General features: G+C 44.7%; 1 protein-coding gene across 3 annotated transcripts in view; it reads left to right on the forward strand.

Moving 5' to 3' along the window:
* Window positions 1-1938: 1938 nt before the first annotated feature.
* NRG3 (neuregulin 3) overlaps window positions 1939-24337 on the forward strand; it is a 601472-nt gene continuing 579073 nt past the window's right edge. For all 3 annotated transcript variants that reach the window (XM_070945188.1, XM_070945189.1, XM_070945187.1), the window contains exon 1: window positions 1939-2722. In XM_070945188.1, the coding sequence (XP_070801289.1) occupies window positions 1939-2722 (784 nt within the window). The remainder of the gene's footprint in view (window positions 2723-24337) is intronic.

The raw sequence follows: 24337 nt of genomic DNA on the forward strand, positions 1-24337 counted from the left end.
AGCCTTCTCCTTCTGACACCATCCCGAGCAGGGTGCACATTCCGCACGGCGCTTTGGTCCCACTTACTCCGCAGAGACGCGATTGCCAACAGGAGCGAGAGGAGGAGGAGGAAAAGAGGCGGATAGTCCCGCGGGCAGCGCTTTGCCAGAAGACGGCACCAAAGTCGGGAGCGGCGGAGAAAAGGTTCCCCACGGCTCGCCGGAGCCCCCTCCCCGGGACCCCGCGCCCGAAAAGAGAAACCTCAGCTTTCTTTCTCTCCTTTGTTGGTTTTTGGCAAGCTCAGCACCGGCCGGCCACAATTGAATAGGCCGGCTCTGGAGAAGCCGCCAGGCTGCAGAAGGAATTCCACGCCGAAAGACCAGCTGCCGGCCCACCCACTCTCCCCACTCCCCCTCTTTCCATGCATCCCTCCCCATGCACGCGGGCGCGCCTGCCCAAGCGCGGTCCCGCGCACAGAGAGCCGCGCATTCCCGGGCGGGTGGGCGCGCGCGCTGCTTCTGTCCTGCCGACGCAGGAGTGCCGCCCGGGCTCCGGGGCTGGGAAGCGGCACCGGCCCCTCTCCGGACCTCCTCCCAGAAAGCGACTCCTGGCTTGGGGGGGTGGGCGCAGTCCCGCAACGCTCCTCCTTGGAGCCAAGTGGGAGGGTGGGGGCGCTTCCTTTGGCCAAGCAGCAAAGTCCCCTTCCTCTCCCTCCCTCCCCCCCCGCCCCTCCTTCCTTCCTTCCTTCCTTCCTTCACGCGGCAGGAATACAAAAGAGAAAGACTCCAGGGGAAGGGGCTGGGGAGGAAAATCTGGGCAGCCCGTTCCTGAAACGCTTTTGAATCCCGGGTGTGTGTGCGCGCGTGGGAAGGCGCGGGCGCGAGTCCGCCCCCTCCCCTTTCAGCGCGCCTGTGTGATTTCTTTTTGGCTGGGATTTTTTTTAACCTGCTCCCCTCCCTCCCCCCTCCCCGCGCCGCTGCTCCGAGCTTGCTTTGGCACGCCGGCGCCTGTGCCTGGTTTGTCAGGAGGCCAAATCCGAGTCCCTTTTGGCTTCGGGCTCGGCTTTTGAGAGAATGCCGGGGGCGGCCGGCTTTCCAGCAGCCCCGGGGCTGGCGGCCGGGCTTCCCCTGCAGGCTGCCGCCTTCGGCTGGGTCTCGCCTTTTTGCAAGCGCTGTCCGAGGACTGGCGGCAGGGCTGCCGAATAGCAAGAGCGCCGTCGCTTCGGGAAGAGGGACCGAGGAAGGCAGGAACGGCGGCAGCCAGGGAATGTGGCTACCGCGGCCGCCAACCGCCGCCGGGGACCGGAGAAGCGTCGCCCCGAAGCAGGAGCGGCTGCAAGAGAGGCGTTTTCTCCCCGGCGCCCGTCTTCTTCCTTGGGGAAACGGGCGCCGGATGGCTGCTGATTGCGGATCTTGCTTTTGAAAGAAGGGGAGAAGCTGGCTTGGTCGAGACCTCCTCGACCCGGATCTTTACCGTCTGAAAGCCGCGGCTTCTCGGGACCCGTTTTGGCGAAGACCGCCCAGGATCTTAGGGGCTTTTTCATATTTTTATTATTATTATTATTATTTCTCGGGCGGGGGTGGGTCCGGAATCCAGGAAAGCGGGAGGGGGCGGGAAATCGCAGGGAAAAGGAGGAGAGCTCGGCGGCGGCTGGCGGAAGGTGGGGAGAGCTCGCGCGTTCCAGCTGATTCAGCAGCGGTCGTGTGAATGCGCGGAGATGTAGCTGACAGGGCGGGAGGGGTGTCGCGCTCTCCGGATCGAAGGGAGAAGAGCTCTTTCGGGTACCTGCCGGCTGCGGCTGCCTCCCCCACCCCTCTGCCGTCGGATCTTCCCGCTCCTCTCCTCCCCCCCACCCCCACCCCCGTTTCTCGCTTCCCCGCCGCTCCGCATGCTGCGCCCTCCCCGCCCTCGATGCCACTGCTTCCCCCCGGGGGAGGGCTAGAAAGGCGCCGAGGAGGATGAGCGAAGGGGTCGCCTCGCCGCCGGGTGCCGCAGCCGCTGCCGAGGAGGGGGCGGCGGCGGCGGGCGGGGGCCCTGCGGCGGGCGATGGAGGGCCCGAGGCGGCGGCCCGGGAGGTGCGCTGCGGCGACTGCCTGGTGTGGAACCGGCAGCAGACGTGGCTCTGCGTGGTGCCGCTCTTCATCGGCTTCGTGGGCCTGGGGCTCAGCCTGATGCTGCTCAAGTGGATCGTGGTGGGATCCGTCCAGGAGTATCTGCCCACCGAGCTGATGGATTCCAAAGGGATCGAGCAGGACCCCTTCTTCCTCTCCAAGCAGCCCACCGCCCCGCCCAAGAGCGGGGAGCCCACCGCCTCGCCCGGCACGGACGCCGCCGCCGCCGCCGCCGCCGCCGCTTCTAGGACGCCCAACCGGATCAGTACCCGGCTCACCACCATGACCAAGGCGCCCACCCGCTTCCCGGCCACCCGGGGCCCCGTCCGGGCCGTCCCGCCGCGGTCCACCACGGCGCGCCACACGCTGGCGCCCCCGACCGTCCTGGCCAGCACCACGGCGGCTGTCGCTGTCCCTTTCAGCACCACGCTCCACGTGGCCCGCCCGGCGCCCGGCGCCCCTCGGAGCCCCCCTGTGCCGCTCTGGCCCACTGCGGCGTACACTACCTCGTCGTACAAGACTTATCTTCAGGACTCGGCTCCTTCCTGGACCTTATCCCCCTTCCAAGAGGCCAGCACCACCACCACCACCACCACCACCACGCCGGAGACCAGCTCCAGCCCCAAATCCCGTAAGTGAGAGGGAACTTTTGCCTAATCTTCCGGTCCTCTTTCTCCTCTTCTTCTTCTTGGGTGGCTTCTCTGTTGCTTTGGCTTGGACTGAAAGGGTCCTTCTCGGGTGGACCTGGTTGCCAGCACTGCACGGGAGGTGGGGGGGGGGTTGGAGTTGGGAGGGTTGCATTTCAAAGCAAGGAGGCCGAGGGGATCTTTGGAAGTTCCTCTGGGGCTGGCCATTTCCGTGGCTGTAGTGGAGATGGAGAGGAAACCTTCATGGGGATCATCTGTTCCTTCACAGGGCGAGATCCAGACAGGGACTGTGTCCTTTTTTCTGTGTTGGTACAAGGGGATGAAACCCCAGATTGAAGCCAGAGAAGAGCTGCCAGTGATGTGGGCAGTTCTGATCTTAGGGTTAAGCCTTGGACTGGTTTGTTAGGATGGGAGAATGTGGAAGTCTGGCCTTAGTGCTTTGGTGACTCTGGAGAAGGACAGGAAAAAGTTAAGAGAAATGACGAAGAAGTGCTTTTGAATCAGAGTTGTGCTGATTCAGTCTTGGACAAAAGGCATGCATGTTCTTCTTAGCTTTCCCAAAAGGTTTTCCTTCCTTCCTTCCTTCCATCCTTCCTTCCTTCCTTCCTTCCTTCCTTCCTTCCTTCCTTCCTTCCTTCCTTCCTTCCTTCCTTTCTCCCTCCCTCCCTCCCTCCCTCCCTCCCTCCCTCCCTCCCTCCCTTCCTTCCAAAAGCCTTTCCTCTTCTCCTTGTAAGCTCTACTGTTTTAGATTCATGAGTGCTAGTTCTGCACTTGCACATGCAAACATGCGCCATACACACCGTCTATATATGGAACAGTTCTGGGTGGTCCCATTTTCTCTTCTTGCTGGGATGTAAATGGAATCTTATTATACAGGAGTGAAAGTAAATAGATGGAGAGGGGTTTTTTTCACCCCCTAAAGGATGAAGGATCTGATATATTTGCATCCCTCATCAGTGCTGCAAATTTCCATTTAAACAGTTCATTCTTACTCCCTCTTTTATTTGAAAAAAAATTGGAACTGAAGCTTCAAAATCTTGTGAAGGTTATCCAGGACACAAAGCAGCTCCTGGATGCCACTATTTCAATGAGAGTTGGAGAAAGGAGGGGGGATGGTGAAATTCCATATTTATCCCCCATATTTCTCACCATCTCACCATCCTTTCCTTAGTGAGATACGTTAGTGAGAAGCTGGGTTTCTCCATCGCCACTGTGGTTCTTCTCACTTTCCAAAAGGTAAATCTAATGGAACACTCTCATCCAAGGTTATTTCCTCCCCACCCGGTCCTTTCCCTTTTGTGGGGTGAGCTGCTGGGTTCGTTTATTTCAGCTGGCAGGCTTTTCTTTCTCTCCTCCACAGCTTAAAGCTGGTTCTTCATAACCTGGGATGGAAAGCCATCCTCACAAGATGCTGTGGTGTGAGAAAAGAGGTAAAAGCAGTAACTGGGTTGGAGAGATGTTTCCTCCAGAGGATTCAGCCGGAGAAGGAGAGGGCAGGCAGTGTGTTAGTGGTCACTGAGTGGGTGTCCAGAGAATGTATCCCTATTCTGTTTCAGAGAAGATGCTCCAGGCTCTCTTTGAGAGGGGCTCCTTTTATCTGACTGAGGAAGGGGAGGGGGAAGAGGGAGCAGCTGGAGATGCTGTTTCTTTAGAGGATGAAACCCTGGCTAGTATTTGCTAACTCTTTCCCTCCTCTGGCCCACCTTTCCTTCTCCCTTTCCCGTGTGCAAAACCCTTTCAGTGGAGAAACCTCCCCAGTGCCCTAATTTTTATGACGCTTTGAGCCACAGGACAGCAGGTGGGACAATGTTCAAAGAATAGACTGGGTGTGAGAATCACTGCCCGTTCAGGTTCTCCTTAAAGACAAAGAAACATCTCTATGACTGGCAGACCCCTGGGGGTTTTGTAACCTCAGCCGGCCAGGGAGTCCTGCTCGAAATATGAATGTCAGTTGCCAGGAACCCATTGCACCCCTCCTGTTTCCCACAGAAAGATGCACGCCAAGATCATCATCATACCTAGGTGATGAAGGACTCTTCAGATCTGCAAGTAACTCTTTGTTCCAGCTTTGCGAATGCCACTCTCTCAATTGTAGATTGGATCTCAAGATTTCCTCCCCTTCTCTGCTTCCCCACCCCACCCCTACCACAGCTTTAGCAAGGAAGGAAATACAAAGAACTGCAAACTCGTCAGAAAGTGGCCTTTAAACATAGAACAGTTTCTGCATTATCATTAACAGGAGATTAAATAGAATATGAGATTCAATGAGAGAGGGGGGAGGGAGGGAGGGAGGGAGGGAGAGGGAGGGAGAAAGAGAAAGAAAGAAAGGGAGAGAGAGAGAGGGAGGAAGGAAGGAAGGAATGAAGGAAAGAAAGAAAGAAAGAAAGAAAGAAAGAAAGAAAGAAAGAAAGAAAGAAAGAAAGAAAGAAAGAAAGAAAGAAAGAAATATTTAGGGCACATGGATTTTCTTCCCTTTCTCTTCCAAAGGTGATTGTTTACTACTACTACTACTACTACTACTACTACTACTACTACTACTATTATTATTATTATTATTATTATTATTATTATTATTATTATTATTATTATTATTATTATTCAAACAGTCAGCCAGATGTTTAGATTGGATTTGGCATTTTTATCCACATCCCAAGTCCTTCCCAAGGGCCTGTGATAGGCAGATGCGGGTATTTGATGTTGTCACAGGTATTGTTGCAGGATGTCAGCTGTTCCAGGTAAAGCTGCCTTTTGTAGTTGACAGGTGGGGGATTTTGTCAAATGCCGATGATGTTCAAGGGATGCTCCAGCAACCTTGGGGTTGCAGTACTCAAGGCTCCTGTGACTAATGGGACTGTCTTTGTTTTCTTTTGCCACTGTCATTCTATTTCTAGTTGCAGGTCTTTATATTCTGCGATTTTCTCCAGTTCTTTTTCTTCTCTTCTGCTGTCTCCAGGTACTGCAGTGTCCACTATCCAGACTTTTTCTGTTGTTCATATCAAAAATAGTTAGGCCTTGGGGTATTAGGTGACAGGTGCCTGTCTCTTTGAATTCTAAGGTCCCAAAGTTCTTCTTTATTTTCCATTACTTGTCTATTTTGGGGGGGCCACCAGTTCTTGCTTGCAGGCAAATGGCCCTTTTTGTAGAGATTCCAATGGAGCCTTGTTGCTACTTTGTCATGTCATTGTTTGTAATCAACCTGTGCAATCTTCTGGCACCAGCCAATTTATATTATTAAGGATAATATTTTTTAATTGTGCTATCAGGTAATAGTTTTCTCAGATTAGCAGGCTAACTAATGGTTCAGTGATTCCTTTGTAGACAGTTGCCTTAACAGAATGCATCTTTCATTCCACATTTTGACACATTTAAAGGACTTTTGTATTCAAGGATAGGCACAAGGAAAGAGAGAAGGAAGTGTGTTTTCTGAGAGAGATTCAGTTGCTTATTAAAAGAAAGATGTACTATCCTGCTTTGATCCACAGACTTGTAGAAAACTCAGGTGATGTAGTGATCAGGATATATATCTAACTTATCAACATTCTAATGGATCAAGAGTCTCTAAGACAAGTTATGGACCTTCAAAGTGGTGTTTAACTGAGAAAGGCTGGTTTCTATCCCACGTAACCTTGTGAAGTGTTTTGAAGGAGGAAGATGGTTCTTTATTGAGTTTCCTCGTTGCTTTTTCTCTGACTACTTTGGACAGTGAATAACTCCATCCACTCGTAGTCCTTAGAGAAAGTTCAGGCTTATCTTCTTATGTTCTTCCACAGCAGAATCTCTCAGTCTAGGTCAGATAATTTCATGGTGCAAGGACGCACTGTCCGTTTGAAACTTTTGAAGGATACCATTGGCCTTTTGAATAACGCAGAAGGAAACGTCCCATGTGCAAGGGGGTCTAAATAGGGAAACACTGAATTTGATTTACTGTAATTTAAATGCAGTCAAAATTGCATTCCATCCATATGGTGAATGTGGTTATTCTCCCTGTGTTAACAATGTTTTCCTTTTGTCATTTTTTGAAGAAATTCTGGTGATGGTTTAATGGTTCTCTGCATGATGTGGAAAATTTTGGCAACAACAGTTTTATGGAACTAGACAGTGATCAATGGAATAGTTCAACAGCTCCCAAAGATTTCTGCCTGTTTATAAAGATCCAGAAGGGAAGCATCCCTATGGATTCTTATCTTTGGGGAACATTATTTGCATAAAACACCAATTAGGTGTTTGCTGCTCCATTTTTCTGGAATAAAATTCCCCTGTTCATTCCCAATAGTCTTGAGCTTCCAAAAAGCAAGAAAGGGTTGGCTTTTTCAGTGAGTCTTTGGGATTTGAGGTGTTTGATTTTGATTCCTTCTGCAGTAGGAATATATTTCGACAGTTTGGTTTCAGTATTTTGTGCCTTGCTTTGACCTTATTTCTGTGTGAGATCTGCAGCCTGCTCTGTGTGATTGCAGGGGCAAATAGGCCTGGATAAAAAACAAACAAACAAACAAACAAACAAACAAACAAACAAACATAAACAAACAAACAAACAAACAAACAAACAAACAACAGATGCATGCATAGTAAGGCTGAAGGGGATCCAAGGCCAACTGTTCATCAAAGCCAAATCTGTTGGCTTCATCAGGTCAGCATCATGGGCGGGTGTGGCAAAAGGCAGCCAACTCCTTCCCACTGGACCTAATCTTGCAGCCTCACACAGAAAACCACATTCAGCTTTTACCATTGCAGTGCAAATCTAGCAGACCTAATGACCTTGAATGGAAATGAAAAGCAGGATGTTTGCTGTAAGTGCTTTCCGGGCACAACCATCCTTTTGAGCAGTGCCAATTTTGGTGTTTTAAATCCAGTTTACCGCTTAGAGGAGACATGGGACAGGGTTAGGGTTAAGGTTAGGTCAGGGGACCAGAGGTGGGTTTCAGCAGGTTCTGATCAGTTCTGGAGAACCAGTAGCAGAAATTTTGAGTAGTTCTGAGAACTGGTAGTAAAAATTCTGACCGGCCCCACCCCCATCTATTCTCTGCCTCCCAAGTCCCAGCTGATCAGGAGGAAATGGAGATTTTATAGTATCCTTCCCCTGCCACGCCCATCAAGCCCCGCCCACCAAACCATGCCACGCCCACCAAGCCACACCCACAGAACCAGTAGTAAAAAAATTTGAAACCCACCACTGCAGGGGACAGTAGTAGGAATCCACACGCCTTTGTATCAGCAGAGAAACTCAAATGATGGGATTTGAAACATGGATGCAAAAAGAGGATATTCAGGCCTTTGTCTTGATTCTACAGCAATTTTCAAAAACTACGTCCTGAAGGAAGCATCATTCAGTTCCATAGATTAATTGCCAGGTCATTTCATTGTTGATTAAGAATTGATTATTGGATTTTAATTAGAAACATCTCTTGTGTTCCATGCTGCTGCCACTGAATGCAATACATATTTCTGCATCTTCTCATCTGATTTTCCAAATATTTTTCTGCATTATTTAGACGAGAGAAGCTATAATTTGTTCTTCTTTCCCCTGAACATTATTACAGTTGGTATAAAATATTACTTAAACTGATAGCGATTCTGGAAGTCCCTCAGAGTTGGGTGCCATATAAAGTTACTACATTATTATGAAGCAAGCACAAATAAAATAGTTTATTTACTTGGGAAATTAACTGCTGGAGATACATTTTCCGTCAATATGTTTGGTGCTCTGTTGATTTTGTTGGTACACAAAGCTGAAATATTATCTTTATATTAGTTCTCTTGCAAGAATTCATCAACAGGGTGAGAATGGTTACCCCTGCAAAATTTATGGCTTACAGGAGAAGCAGCCCTGCTGAATCATATAATGCAGAAGTGCCAAAATAGAGAAATTAAATTTAATATTTGTTTAGGAAATATAAAGAACATTTTGAGATTTGCTGTCATTTGCTGTCATTTTATGCAAAAATAGAAAGTTGACCTTTGCTAGTGCACCCCAACAACAAAATGATAACAATATACACACAGTCTATTAGATGGTTTTGACTGGATTTGGTACTTCTGATTATTGGAACTTTCCTAAGGATTAGGATGTTAAAGATACTGTCATAAAATCAATGTTTTTTTCAAATAATACAAGTACAACTGATGAGCTGAACTTCTGTCCATTCCTAATGCACCCAGAGGCTTCTCCAGATCTTTGACATGGCACCAAACAACTATCATCATATGTGCATATGTGTGTACAAGAACCCTTATTACACAAAAGTGGATCTTAGTGGGGTTTTGAAATTGATGATTGGGTAGTCCAAAAGAAGTTTACTTCTCAACCCTCATTCAAGGAATAATAAAAATAATGATAAAAATGATTTAGTGATGTATAAGGTATAATGGCGCACTTAAGAAAGCATTGAAATGAAACTGAGCTAAGGATGCTCTCCAGCCTGGACTATCCAGGGATGAAAATCTGCTTGCTTTTTATCCAAGTTTATTTGCTTCCCTGCTGAATGTCTTGAGAGCCTCTAAGATTTGAACCCCTGGCCATCTTTGTTTCTCCATCCTTTAGGTGTGAATTTTCACAATGGCTTGCATCTCAGAGTGATGCACCAAAGTATGAAGGAATCTCAAAAGAAATTGCTGAGCTTTGAAAAGCATAGCAGAATAGTCGAAATACAAATATTATATCTCAATGGCATTGTTGTTGCTTTCTTGGAATGACAAGTCCAAAGCATGGGTTTGAAATATTTTGTGTTTTAGGCACTTTCTTTAGTGCGAGAGGTATTTTAAAATAGTTATTTGTATTCCACCTTTGTTATTTTTATAAATAACCCAAGGCAGCAAATGTATCTAACACACCTTCCTCCTCCTATTTTCCATCAACCCTATGTGGTGGGTTGGGCTGAGAGAGCGAGTGACTGGTTTCGTGGTTAAGATGGAACTAGAACTCACGGTCTCCTGGTGATTCACCCAGTCGCTCAGCCACCTTTCATGGATAAGGTGGAACTAGAACTCACTGTATCCTAGTGAGTGGCCCAAAGTCATCCAGCCAGCTTTTGTGCCTAAGGTGGGACTAGAACTCATTGTCTCCTGGTGATTGGCCCAAAGTCACTCAGTTGACTTTCATGGCTAAGATGGGATGAACGCAGGGTCTCCTGTTTTCTAACTCTGATGCCTCAACCATTAGACCAACTGGCTCTCTGTAACACTGGACTGAAATAAATAACAAACTGAAATTCTTGGTGATTTAGTCAAACTCTCTTCACCGTTGCTGAAAAATGCCAACTAATTTGTTGGTGCCCTCCTTTAATAATATCTTGAAAGACTTCTTCAATCTTGACCACACAGAGATTGAAATCAGTGGAAAGCAAATAATTATAATCAATATTAGAATTCTGCACATAAATTATTTTGGACAATAATTTATTGATTTTACAACATCTTAAAAGGACATTTTCCCTCTACTATTCCCAATGCTTCTATATAGCTAGGCTGAATAACAGAAATGAGTAGCTCTACTTAGTATGCCTAAAAATAATAACAGAATCATAACTGTTAAGATTTTGCTGTGCTCTACTTGTTTCATAAATATGCTGAGTCATCTTGAAAAAGCAGCCCTGTATTTAAATTTCTTTAATATTTGCTTTAAGAATTCTAGTATCAGACAATCAAAAGCATTTTGAAACGTATCGCTAGTGAAAGCTTATTAATTTGCTAATTTGTGTAATATAATATAATATTTAATGGTTTCCCGATGGGGTGGATCTATTTCATTTTTGAATAAAATCAGATTTGATCTACTGTATATGGATAATTTTATTTTTAATCACTTGAAATGGTTGGCTAATAATTTAGTATTGAGTTGATAGGCCACATTAAGTAGTGAGATAGACTAGAATAGCTCAGTTCCTGAACATTTTTACCTAGTTTAAGGATTAGATTTAGATTTTTTCTTAGACAGTTTCCAAATCCTGGAGAAGTGTCTTGAACAAAAATAAAAAAATCTTTAAAAATATTAAGACTTCTTTAAATTCTTTGCAAAACTCACCTGATGTTTTAGCAAGGCTTGGGGATTTTCCACTTTTAATGGTTTCCAGGATTTCCAAAATGGCAGAAAATTTCCACTTCTTCTGGAGATGGTTGTGGGAACATTAATCTATTAAAGATGTATTATTATTCGCTGGTATTGGATCATATGTATGTTTTAAGCCTTCGTCCAAGAATATTGTTGCCTCCTTGTAGAATTAAGCAGTTTGGGCTGGTATGAACAGGAGACCTGGATACAATTTCTGATATTCCCTGATGCAATAAAGGTGTCCGGTGTTTGGTATTTTCTGAGCTTGCTTCTTTCCCTCTTTTGCTAGCCCAGCAACAAAAGAATCTGCAGGAAAACAACCAAACAAGAAAGACAATATTGTGGTCTTCACGTGCTTAAGTTCAGCATCCAGCAAGATCTCCCCTTTCCAAGTTAGCAAAGGTTCCAGATGTTTAAAGTTGTGTTTTGTTGATTTTTTTCCCCAGCTCTCTTTAAACATTTTAAATTGTATACTGAGAGAGAAAGAGAGATCCATGCTTCAACTTTTGTTTATGTTCAGACTGGATCTAGAATTTTTATCCACCTATCGAGTCCTTCCTAAGGACCTGGGATAGACAGATGTTGCTTGAGGCTTTTATCATCGCGTGATGGAAGCTCTCCCATATAAAACTGCCTCTTGCAATTGACTGATGGGGATTTTGTCAGTGCCAATGGTGTTCAAGTGGTGCTCCAGATGTTTTGGGATTGCACCCAAGGCGCCTATTACTATTGGTTCCATCTTTGCTTTCTGTTGCTACAGTTTTTCAACTCCTATCTGCAGTTCTTTATATTTTGGGATTTTCTCCAGTTCTTTCTCTTCTGTTCTCCAGGTGCTGACCATGTCCACTATCCAGATGTTTTTGTTCTTTTTATCGACCTGTGTTAAATATGGGGTGTTATTATTATTGCTATTTGGGTAGCCAAGACGTTGTCTCTCTCAGTCATAAAACAAAACAGAGTATGCTTGCAGAGCAGAGGTGATAAAACATCTGTACTGGCTCCCAAAAATGTCCATATAAGTTTTCTTTATAGACAGAATGCTTCTGTAGCCTTCTAGAGTCCTTTTTCAATTCTCAGTCCACTTTGAGATTTCTTGCCATTTTCCACCAAAGCATTAACTCAGATCTAATCCTGATTGGCCATTTGAGATCAGCTAAAATCCATCAAACCATACGTGTAGTGTTGGCCAGGAAAATTACAAGGAAGTGTACATGAAATCATCAGGAGTTGAGGTTCAGCTCAAAGGAAACATATCATTTTATATGAAGATGCATCAGTGGTTTAAGGCACAATTGTGAATAATTCAAAAGAGACTAATGAGAACTGGGTATCATCAGGACACTGTGAAAGAAGAAGAGGAGGGAATGGAATATCCTGGAAAGGGGTTTGGGTGATTATCAAACCCAACCCTTTGAACAAGATGTGCCACGTCATAATTATTTGATGGTTGCTCATTTCAACCATGTGACACTGGGTGCCTAAACACTACCAATTCTGTGTTATCATTTCCAATGGGAGGCTTAAGCTTCCCTGCTTTGACCATCATCATTGCATTTAAGGGCTAGGTGATGATTCCTTCTGAAGGGGAAATCACCCTTTACAGAATGACAGAATAACAGAGTTGGACAGGACCTTGGAGGTCTTCCAGTCCACTCCCCTTTGAAGTGACTAACCAAATCAGTTCAGCAGCTTGGATTTAGTCAAGTACTTCTGGGTTGATTTGAATATTGGATGGACAGTTCCTTCCATGTTTTTCAGATCCAAATCACACAGCAAATTCAAAAGCGATTTTGGCCACCCATAAAATACATCAGGTCCTGGAGTAGAGTTTGGAATCCAGAGAGATGGACGTTATTAGATTTCTGCTAAGCCCTTTCTAATAGGAATGCTTAAGAAACAAAATCATCTGGACTTTTTTAAAAAAATATTTATTGCTTGTAGGACATTGTATCAGAATCTTGGGGCACAGAACAGTCCTCCAGCGAAGTTTATATCTGATATAATTAAGGTCAAGTGAATCCAAGTCACTCCTCTGAATGACTGGCCCTGTGTCTTCCTATAACTATCATACTTCCTCCTACATTATAGCTGGGTCTGTTAGATACTTCATCACAATTTCTTACATTACATCAAAAATGTTTTTTGACTCATATTGTTGGAAGAAATATCCATCTGGTTCAGTTCCAAGCGGGGAGAAAAATGCTGGAAACAACATGGAGGCTGACTGGAAAGCAAGGTTTATGGATGAAGCAGAATCAGATGTGATTCTGGGCAGCTGACAAAATGGAATTGAGAGTGGGTAGGTTTTTATACCTTCTTTGGGCTTTGTATTTGAGTTTCCTGTTCCTGTGCAAGAACATGTCCTTTCTATCTTTCTATTCTATTGGCTGTTGTCAAATTCCTATGGGGGTCATGTAAGGGTTATGTAGGGGTCATAGCTGGCTCTATAGGCAAAAGAGGAAATGCAAATCCTAGGTGTTTCTCTGAGCTAATCTGGTCAACCTTTTGTTTGTTGCTTATCTGGAGTCTCTGCCTGGCCCAGTCTTTTTGAATGGATTACACAAATGTCCAGCCTTGGCAACTATAAGACCTATGGACTTCAACTCCCAGAAATCCTCAGCCAACATAAGTGGCTGGAGAATTCTGGGAGTTGAAGTCCACAAGCCTTAAAGTTGCCAAGGTTGGACACATCTGCTATAGACATTGAATACATGAATAAATATGCAAACATGCAACCACAAATTTGCAATCTTCAAATCAAAACCCACCTTTTATTTTTAATTAAAATTTGGGCTTCTACTAAAAGCATCCTGCTGTTCCAGTGCCGGACACAAATCTTTTCAAACGCTGTAAGAGTTGTCATTTCTTTGTATTCTAACAACATACAAGTGAACATAATGTATTTGTCCTTCTGACATCTTGGTAGTGTGATTGTGTGTTTTTATATATGCACAACAGTTTGGGAGTCCCCTTCCTTTGCTAGCAACTCCAGAAGTCTGGCTCATTAGTAGCTGAGATTTGATTGCTGGCTATTACCAGTTAGAGGGGCTGTAACACTGCAGAATTGCAAACCATCAAATTAGCTAGATTGGATCCTCCTTAGGACTCATAAAGGAAAGTGCCTGAACAAAGGCAGACCAGTTTTCTTGCAGTCTGCTGTGGTCTCTTTATAGGCACAGCAAAGATTATTTCTCATTATTTCATTTGGAGGTGATTTAAACACATGCAGGGTGGCTGTTTTCTACGATACAATCAGGGGTCTTAATGAAATCAATTTGGAATGATTTATCTTGGCTTGGCTTGTAACATTTCCGAATGACCTTGCATTCGGCAGCTTCAGTATTTTCCTTCTCTTCGCACAGTCAAACCACACAGGGTGTATTATTCCTTTCCTTAAAATGCAAGTACTTCCTACACTATTCCACCGCCTTTAATCTAGAATCCCTTTGCTGCACTGGGCCAGCCCAGTTTGCAGAAAAAGAACGGCTGGAGAAAATGACCCAATTTTATTTCTGGATCCCCTGTTTGGTGGCTGCAAGCACCATCGCATTTGCATTTTAGCTGTGTAAGACGCGGCAAGTACAAGAAGACTTGTGTGTGTTGGGTCAAATCTTTGCCATGTTTCATTGTATTTACAGGATGCAATTATGTTCCGTCTTCACAAACACGTGGCTTGGTGTCAGCTGGGTTAATGTGAAGGCTGTATGAATATTCAGTTTCAAGATTTCCTTCAGGGCGCTTTAAGGACCGAATCATCCCTGCAGACTGGATGCTTGGAACAAAGCACTGCACCAACTGGACAGCGTCAGTTTGGCTACCTTCAGTCTGAATAAATTATTCAATCTCATTCTCGGGTGGTATCCTTCTGGTTACTAAAACAATGTGAGCATCTTTTTTTTTTTTGTTTTTCAGTCACATACTGTGTTTGGAAGTTGATGCACACCGTACTTAGAAGTTATTTATATTTGGCTTCTAACTTGAATGTAAGTTAAAGTAAGAAGGTGGACATACTTGAAAACTACTTTAGCAGTTCCTTCCTCATCGAATTGGTTGGTGTACAGCAGTGATGGTTAATCCTTTTGGTGCCGAGTGCCCAAAGCACGTGCACATGTACATGAATGCATGCGCGCGTGCCTGAATCCCCAAAATGCAATGGCAGTGCTCCCTCACACATGCGCCCTGCCCCATTCATGCACCCCGCCCCCCCTGCACATGTGCCCCCCTGCACCCCGTTTTGGCTTCCATGTTGGTGCAGAAGGTTTTCAGGCCCAAAATGGGGCGGACGAGCACAGCACGAGGCCCCCCACACCCCATTTTGGGCCTGAAAAGCCTCCTGTACCACTCCACGCATACCTCCCCTGCCCCCCACGCATGTGTCCCCCACATGTCCCCCACCCCCCCACATGTGCTGCAGAGACACGAAGACCAGCTGACTAGTGGAGCCGGGCTAGGGCGATGGCTGGCGTACCCAGTACCCCAGCCCTGGCGTACTGGGCTGGCGATGGCTGGTAGGGGTCTGCGTGCCACCGTGGCACGTGTGCCATAGGTTCGCCTTCATGGGTGTACAGTATATATGGGCATGGGAATTGCCATTTGTACAACAGGAAATTATTCCAAGCGTTGTTCATTGAATCCTTCCAGGAATAACAACGGCTAATGGATTTCCTAAATGTAACATAATGCGTGTGTGTATATAGAGTCATTTACTTTGATATGTTCCCTCTCCTATTTTTTTTTTTTCAAGGTAGGAAGGGAGAATTAATGCCCTTTCCAGATCAGTGAGTGGTTTTGTTAGAAAGAAATGAGATTTTTGTTTCAATCTTGCTGAGAGAAAACTGCACTGAATTGGTATGATCATTTTCCCTTCATTTAATAATATTGAAAGTGAAGGTGCTAGCTTCAGTGGCCAAGAAAGTGGATTATCCATATAAAATTTCCGTGCAGAAAGGACAGGTCGAAGGTGGTTGATAATTACTGCATTTAGGAGGCATTTTCCTGGTGGTCTAATTGGAACATTTGGGTCCCCCCCCCCCCCCCGCTTTTCTTTTTTGTCCCATAGTTAACCAAGGCTTAATGCAGCCAGAAGGGTTTCTGCCCACATTTGCTTTATTGGCATAGTTGCATTTACACTATCCATTCCTTAGCAACATTTCTGGCACGATTGGTGGACGAGAGCTCTGCCTGCTTCCCATTATCTGTGAGCAAACTGCCACTTCTGCTTTGTGATAAGACAACCACGGGGAGCCATACAGGATAGGCAGTCCTCAACTTATGACCACAGTGGAAGGCAACATTTCTATGGCCAAGCTAAAGTTTTCCTCCAGTGTGTGTGTGGGGGAGAGAGAGAGAGGAAATTATTGGCATTAGAGCCAATCGTTTTCATAATAGCAAGAGGGCTTCCCTGATGGGTGACTGATCTTTAGTTTCTGTAAGGAGAGAAATCTGGACTTTTCCCAGAACAGAAAGGCTGTTTGGTGGTGAGAATCCTGGCAAGATGAGGAGAAAAGTAGAAATGCTACTGGGTTTTTATGTTGGTCTTGGTTCCAATAGAAAATGTGAATTTGCATCAGGCTATCAATGCTATTTTTCCTTGCAACATTCCTCCCACCCCCTAAACAAAATATTGAATTTTTCTTTTGTTTAATGCTACTCTGTATGAATTTTGGTCACCATACTACAAAAAAGATGTTGAGACTTTGGAAAACATTCAAAGAAGAGCAACTAAGATGATCAAAGGCCTGGAAACTAAAACATATGAAGAACGGTTGCAGGATTTGGGTTTGGCTAGTATAAAGAAAAGAAGAATTAGGGGTGACACGATAGCAGTGTTCCAGTTTGAGGGGCTGCCACAAAGAAGAGGGGCTCAAATTCTCCAAAGCATCACAAGGCAGAACAAGAAACCATGGATGGAAACTAATCAAGGAGAGAAGGAACCTGGAGAAACTTCCTAAGAGTGAGGACAATCAACCAGTGGAACAGAAGTTGCCTTCAGAAGTTGTGGGTGCTCCATCAATGGAGGTTTTTAAGAAGCGACTGGACAGCTATTTGTCTGAAATGGTATAGAGTCTCCTGCTGCAGCAGGGGGTTGGACTAGAAGACCTCCAAGGTCCCTTCCAACTCTGTGATTCTGTTACTCAACATAGATCTTCAAATAGGGATTCTCAAGAATTGTAGGGCTTCAAAATTTCCCTCTCTGATCTGGCTTCCAAAATCCTGTAACTCCTTAAGGCATGGTTCAGACTCTTCCCCCTTGTTGACAAATGCACATCTTTTGTCTTAGTTTCCTTTTTTTTTTTTTCCAATAAAGAATCCTGTTTCCAGAACTGTATCATTTCAGCTAGTCATTCTCAGTATTCCATATCTTATGCTTTATCAGTCACGGGTATCCCAGCCTGAGAAAACCAATCTTGTCTGTTCATAGGCATTATGTTTTAAGTAAAATTTTAAAGATTTGATTTGAAATTGTCTGAAATTTATTCTGCGTCTTACCTAAATTGCTGTTAACTCTTGTTGGTGAGGACTCGCTTAAAGTTTCTGAACTTTGGCTTTATTGGAACATGAAAGATGAAATGCAACAGATGTCCCATTCTGATCAGCATGATGTGTTTATGCTAATGTGAGCAATAATTTTGGCAGGCCGATTGCACAAATCCATCCTGTGTCAGTTTTCCTGATGCATATAAGCAGAGGGGGAAGCGGTGCTGCAAAAGCTTTGGAAAACAGGGTTCTTAAAAAAAAAAAAACCAACATTGTAGGAAAAAGAAGAATTCTGTGCAATAGCCAGCCTCCATGGGGTGCGTCCCATACACAATTCAAAAGCAGCTGCAGATTTATCACAGAGCTTTATCTGTGTTTTTTCTCCTTAATGACAATTGTATAAAATGATACAGTGAGATTACATCTTGATAATTAAAATTATATTACATTGGGATTACTATGCGGGAGATTATTTTTCAAGCAAATCTTTAAATCTCATTTCCTGTTGTGTTCCAACTTGCTGAAATATGTACAGTTTTAAAAGGCAGGTCGAGGTTTAGATGTGATAACTTGCTGAAGCTGTTTTTTTACAATTCCAGATTTACTCTTGACCTCTAAATTTTTGCTTATTGCAGAAAGTTGCATTGGCGAACCTCATTGGTCAGTCCTAAATTAATATAGTAGTACTGAAAAAGGGAAAGACAGCTTTGAGCTTCCTCTTCCTCAACAATTGTTCTATGGTGGTAAAAAATTGGGGTTGTTTGAATTTATTTTGAACTACTGTACCCGGCCACGCGTTGCTGTGGCCCAGTCTGGTGCTTCTGCTGGGCTAAAAGAGCGAGGCTGAAGTTCCAAACTCTCCACGAACATTTGGTGGGCGTGGCCAACTCGACATCACTCACTTTCATCAGTCACATGACAACCCCTGAGCCACGCCTACCCAGCTGCTGTCTCTCTCTCTCCCCTCCCTCTGTATCTATGTGTCTCTCTCTCCCCCTCTCTCTGTATCTCTCTCTGTCTCTCTCTCTCCCCAGTGTATCTCTCTCTGTCTCTCTCTCTCCCCCCTCTGTATCTCTCTATGTGTGTCTCTCTCCCCCTCTCTCTGTATCTCTCTATGTCTCTCTCTCTCCCACCCTCTCTCTCTGTATCTCTGTATGTGTGTCTCTCTCTCCCCCCCCACCCGGCTCTCTGTATTTCTCTATGTCTCTCTCTCCCTCTCCCTCTCTCTCTGTTTATCTCTGTCTCTGGCCCGGCCTCTTCTGCATCCCCTGCCATCACCCTTACCTTTTCAGGCCAAGCCTTCACAGCTCTCCGCACCACAGCAGAAACTCGGGGGCCCCCTCTGTCCTCCCTACACAGATGTTCTCTGGGGGCTTGATGGGGAGATTCATAGCAGGAAGGGAAGGGAGGGAGGGAGGGGATGTGGCGGGGGTTCGAGGCTGGTTTGGGGCTTCCCGCCCGAAGGAAGAAAGCGGCAAAGCCAGGAGCCACGCACACCCCATTGGACCCCTGCTGTGCAGTTCTCTTCCCCCACCTGCCAAGGGCAGGGGAATGATTAAATCCCCCGCTCTTCCAAGCGAAATGAAGGAGGGCCGGCCATCCTCTCTCCTGGCTGTTTCCACCCCCCGAAGCCTCTCCGGAGCCCCTTTTCTGCCAGAGGCCGAAATTTTCGTGTAGACGCCATGAACTGCCAGAGCGCCCACCTGGGAATCAAAGGCGGCGCTGGTCAAAGGCGACCCCGAGGCTCCAGTTGCCTCCATCTCCCGCTCACTGACTGGATTTGCATAGCGCCGGTTAGCGGCTGGTCTTTCTGACCTCGGAGCCCATGGTAGCGCTGGGCCAGGCGAGGAACAGAGGGTTCCCGCTCGGCGGATCCAGGCAATCTCGCGGGTGAGGCTAGTTCGTGGGGTGGCTGGGGGAGGGTGAGGTCAGAGCCAGGCTCGGGCGGGCCCTGCCCAGCCCTAGAAGCGCTGGCTGCGAGGGCTTCCCGGTGGGGAGCCGGCTGCCTACCTGCTGAGCCTGGTGGCAGGATATGGCCCTCGGGCGTCTCTGCCTTTCAAATGCGCAGTTTCTTGGAAGCAATAGGAAGAGTCTAAATATAAGGAGCAGAAATCTGTTGAGCGTAATCAGGGCTGGGAGGCTGCCATGTTGGTTTTACGTCCAATAGATGGCGCTGTTTTTCAATGTTTTTCAAGGTGTGTCAATGTCTTTCAATGTTTTCCAGTGTTTTTCATGTTTTTACCTGTCACAGGTGTGACATGTATATAATATAGGTATAGAAAAACACGCCCATAGTCGAATGCAACGTTGTGTCAAAATTTAAAAGCAATCGGTGAAGAACTTTTGGAGATGTGTGGTTATGTACAAATGGACATTTACATTTTTATTTATATAGATTGGATTTTGACCTCTGGACGTCTTCATTGTTCCTACAGTAAGAAGCTGATTCTGTAAATGTGCTGAATAACTGATTAAAATCAAGAAAGAGAATGAGAAGGCAAAGAATGTTTTAAATTTGTAGGGCAACGTGTAAATGGACTTTTAGAAGAAAGAATAGCTTATTTATTTGATGTAGATACCGCCTGATTCCAGAAGGACTCTGAGCCATTCAGAATATCACATGTAAAAGTGAAATGCAGTATAAATAAGAACAATGGATGTGAAGAACAAAGTTTTAAATAATGGCTGATACAGCTGGCACACCATCTGCAGTCATACCCATCCTCCACAGCTGAGGGCCTGGGTGAAGAATTGAGTCTTGAAGTTCCTCTAGCCTAGGAGTGATTACAGTAGCCAAGATTTCAGAGCGTTTTTCTTTTCTTTTTTTCTTTTTAAGCATTCTTCTGAAGATTAAGGCTTTGTGGTATACTTTGTTGTCCCAAGAAATAAATATAAAATGTCTTTCTTGGTTTTTAAGCATTGCTTCGTGCAGATTTTTTAAGGAACCACATAATGCACATCATGAGCAAGCAATCTTGCACAATATGTTTAAAAGTTTGCATATCAGTGGCACAATCACAACAAAAGGAATCTTTCCATCCCCACCAATGCAGGGCAGAGGCACTTCTTCCAATACCACATCTCATTCCGTTCAGTTTCATCCAGACACAGCGAGGCAGGTTAAGTGCAGGTGGTTTGAGGGATGACTAATGGCCAGGCACTCTGAGGGTTAAACTGGGTAGATGATGTTAAGATGAATAGCAATTTTCCATGGTGGCCTATGATACACACACACACACACACACACACACACACACACACACACACACACAGATCAGTGGTAAAATCTTAAATTTGTTACTACCGGTTCTGTGGGCGTGGCTTGGTGGGGGGGTAATGTGACTGGGTGGGCGTGGCCAATTTTTTTTTTTTACTTTTAAAATCATTTTTTTACATGTAAAACCATGTAAAAATGCTTTCAAAAGGCTCTGGCGATCCCAGCTGAGTTGCCTAATTGTCAGAGGGTTTTTAAAAAACCCTCTGCCGATCAGGCAACTCAGCTGGGATCGTCAGAGCTTGGATCGTCAGAGCTTGGCTTGTCAGAGGCATTTAAAAGAAAAAAAGCTTCTGATTTTTTTTAAAAAAATTGATTTATATGCCGCCCTTCTCCGGAGACTCAGGGCGGCTTATAATGCGTTAAGCAATAGCCTTCATACTTTTGTATATTTATACAAAGTCAGCTTATTGCCCCCACAAACTGGGTCCTCATTTCACCTACCTTTGAAAGGATGGAAGGCTGAGTCAACCTTGAGCTTGGCAAGCCTTGATGATCACGCGGCTCAGCTGGGCATGGGGGGAGGGGGCAGGGATTTTTGCTACCGGCTCTCCGAACTGCCCACCACCATCGCTACCTACTCGCCCGAGCCGATCCGAACCGGGAGCATTTCACCCCTGATACAGATACAGATACAAATACAGATACAGATGTCAGTTTTGGAAGATAATTTTCTTTTTGCTTCTAAACTGCCACATATTTTAGCTGGGGAAGTTGGGAGGGGGTTGTTGTTGGACACTTAGCTGGGTGTGGAAAACCTGGAAACTTTCAGATTCGGGTTTTCCCAGATGTGCCAACATGACATCTCTAATAAATTGGAACTCTGAGGAACTTCAGGCCTCAGAACGTTATTTTGTTGGGGGTGTTCCTTGGAACCCTGACAATAGATACATGCATACATACATACATACATACATACATACATACATACATACATATTTGCATAGTGTCTTGTACAATCTGTTTACTTAATACAATGTTTATTTCTTTTGAAGTGCTTTCAAGTCAATCTTAATCCTTAATGAGGACCCAGTTTGTGGGGGCAATAAGCTGACTTTGTATAAAATATACAAAAGAATGAAGGCTATTGCTTAACGCATTGTAAGCCGCCCTGAGTCTCCAGAGAAGGGCGGCATATAAATCAAATTAAAAAAAAAAATAAAAAAAAAATTCCTGGCAACTGCCTGGATAAATCCTTAGCGTTTTCTCAGCAACCATTTTAGAAATAGTGCCATTCTCTTCTTCTCAGGACTGGGAGAAAATGACTGGCTCAAAGTCCCCCAACTAGTTTTTTTGCCAAAACTGGACTTGAATTTTTAGTCTGCCATCTCTAATCCAATGATTTTAACCACTACCAAAACTGGTCACTGAAGCAGTAGGTGTGAACTTAAATGGACTCCAGAGCAGTGGTGAAATGTAAAATTTGTTACTACCAGTTCTGTGGGCGTGGCTTGGTGTGTGGGGGTTAATATGGCTTTCTTTTTTTTTTAAGCCTCTGACGATCCCAGCTGACTTGCCTGATCGGCAGAGGCTTTTTTTCCTTTTAAAAACATTTTTTCTATAACCTCTTCGGCCGAAGAGGTTGTAGAAAAAATGCTTTAAAAGCCTCTGATGATCCTAGCTGAGCCACGCGATCATCAAAGTCTTTTTTTTTTTTTTTTTTTTACTTTGGCCAAAAAAGCATTTTTTCGGCCAAAGAGGTTGTAGAAAAAATGTTTTAAAAAATAATTTTAAAAAAGCCTCTGATGATTGTGCGGCTCAGCTGGGCAATGGGGGGGGGCAGGGATTTTTGCTACCAGTTCTCCGAACCACCCGCCTCCATTGCTACCGGATCCAGCGATCCGGTCCGAACTGGGAGCATTTCACCCCTGCTCCAGAGGATGGTAGAGGACAGGAAGGCCTGGAGGAACGTTGTCCATGGGGTCGCGATGGGTCAGACACGACTTCGGAAAAAAAAAAAAAACAACAACACCCTGGCTCTCATTTAACATACAATATTACTGGAAATATAATTGTAGGAACTAGAGACATGAGTTGGTGGTTTGGGTAGGGTCTTTATCAACCATAAATTACTCCCAAATGTTTTAGAATATAGTACTTTCCCCCTATAGACTGGTGGAGGGGGGGGGAAACACCTGTCAAATTCCATGCAGTTTGTTATAATCTGTCATTTATAATACACAAACCATTAGACATCTCATTAGCTCAGCTGAATGTTTTAAGCACTCTGTACACCACCAAACTGATTAAAGATAACTTTTCGTACTTTTTATGAAATGCCCTTAGAGAAACGTAACCAAAAATCTACTGGGAACATAATGCATTCACCTGTGGAGACTGTATTTTCTCCTTTTAAGAAAGTGTCTAAAAAAGTACCATGATGGAAAAAGAAAGGTTTCCTATTCAAAGATAAAGTGCCTCTCCTAAGATCCTTGGGATGAATTGAGGATATGGATGGAAAGAGTCAACACAGGAGTTTTAATCCTTTTGCTGTTTTCTAGTTTAAAGTTACGAACTAGAGTCCTGATTCTTTATCTTCTTATTATTGTTGCCAGTAATTTCATCAGCTATTTTCTTAATAAATTATTCATGGACTTTAGGATTAAAACATTAGTAATATTGTACATTAGTGATCCAAGAAAAAAAAAGACTTTACATGAAATGTTACCAAATTTCCCACACTGATCTTCATCAATATAACATGGCAAAGTTGCATTGGTTTACGAATTGGATTTTGTATGCTCCTATTGGTGTTACTTATCGAAGAGAATACAGTATTTGTAGTTCAGGGTTGAACTGTTCTCAATGCTCTCCAAGCTTGGTGCTGTTCTTGCACTGATGATGTTACCTAGTTTGGTAATGAAAGGTCTGCAAGAAAACTATCAAACTCGGAGAGCACCAAAGATCCCTGTTGATGATGCTGAAGTGTTTCCTTAGAAAGTAGATGCCTAACATAATCAAAAGTTGCTTTAGCTTTGCACAAGATAAAACAAAGATAAAATAACGTGCCCTTCGTGGCAACCAACAAAGCAACCCCATTACTAGTTGTCCTTAAAGGCAAGCAAGAACTCTTGCCAGACTCTTGTGTAGATTTTTTCGGATTTCTTGTGGAAGATGAATTGTGGTAGGAAAAAGTACAGTATTCCACAATGTTAATGAAATAGCTTTCTCAGCATTTAGGGTGTTTTTAAAATGATATAAAAACTAGCTTTTAAAGTAAGATTAAGCTTCTCTACTTCTGAACGTTTCTGCCAGGGGCGACTTTCAAAACCCGTCGCTACCGGTTTGCTCATGGGCTGAAGAAGCTTCTTGGATGAGAAGCGAAACATCTTCAAAGAAAAAACACGAAGTCCAGTCACCTCTTGAAAAAGCACCTTTGGGACATCACCTGTGGAACGAAGTTGGATTGCCATCTTTTTTACTTATGGTCCCACCTAAACAGGAGAGGGGGTTGCTACCGGTTCGCCCTGGATTGGGTGGCGGTGGCAGGAGGCTCCGCCCACCCGCCCAGATGCTTCTGTGCATGTGCAGAAGCCCCCACGAACGAACCGGTAGCAACGGGTTTTGAAACCCACCCCTGCACCTCAAGCCACCTTCTTATAACAAATACAACAACCTGTTCCATCCATTTTGTCAGGGTCCAAACAATTTTCACTTTGGAACCAATATAATATTGTCTCTCTGATTTTCTTTCTCAGAGAATTCCTATCAACTGGTAAAGATGTGGCTCTCTTTATTTTACTTTTTTAATTATTATTTTTTATTTATTAGAGTTATATTGCCGCCTATTCGCCCATGGCAACT

Source organism: Pituophis catenifer, unplaced genomic scaffold, assembly GCF_029215685.1.
Source record: "Pituophis catenifer annectens isolate HBS135680 unplaced genomic scaffold, rPitCat1.0.hap2 SCAF_6, whole genome shotgun sequence".
In the NCBI taxonomy this organism is placed as follows: domain Eukaryota; kingdom Metazoa; phylum Chordata; class Lepidosauria; order Squamata; family Colubridae; genus Pituophis; species Pituophis catenifer.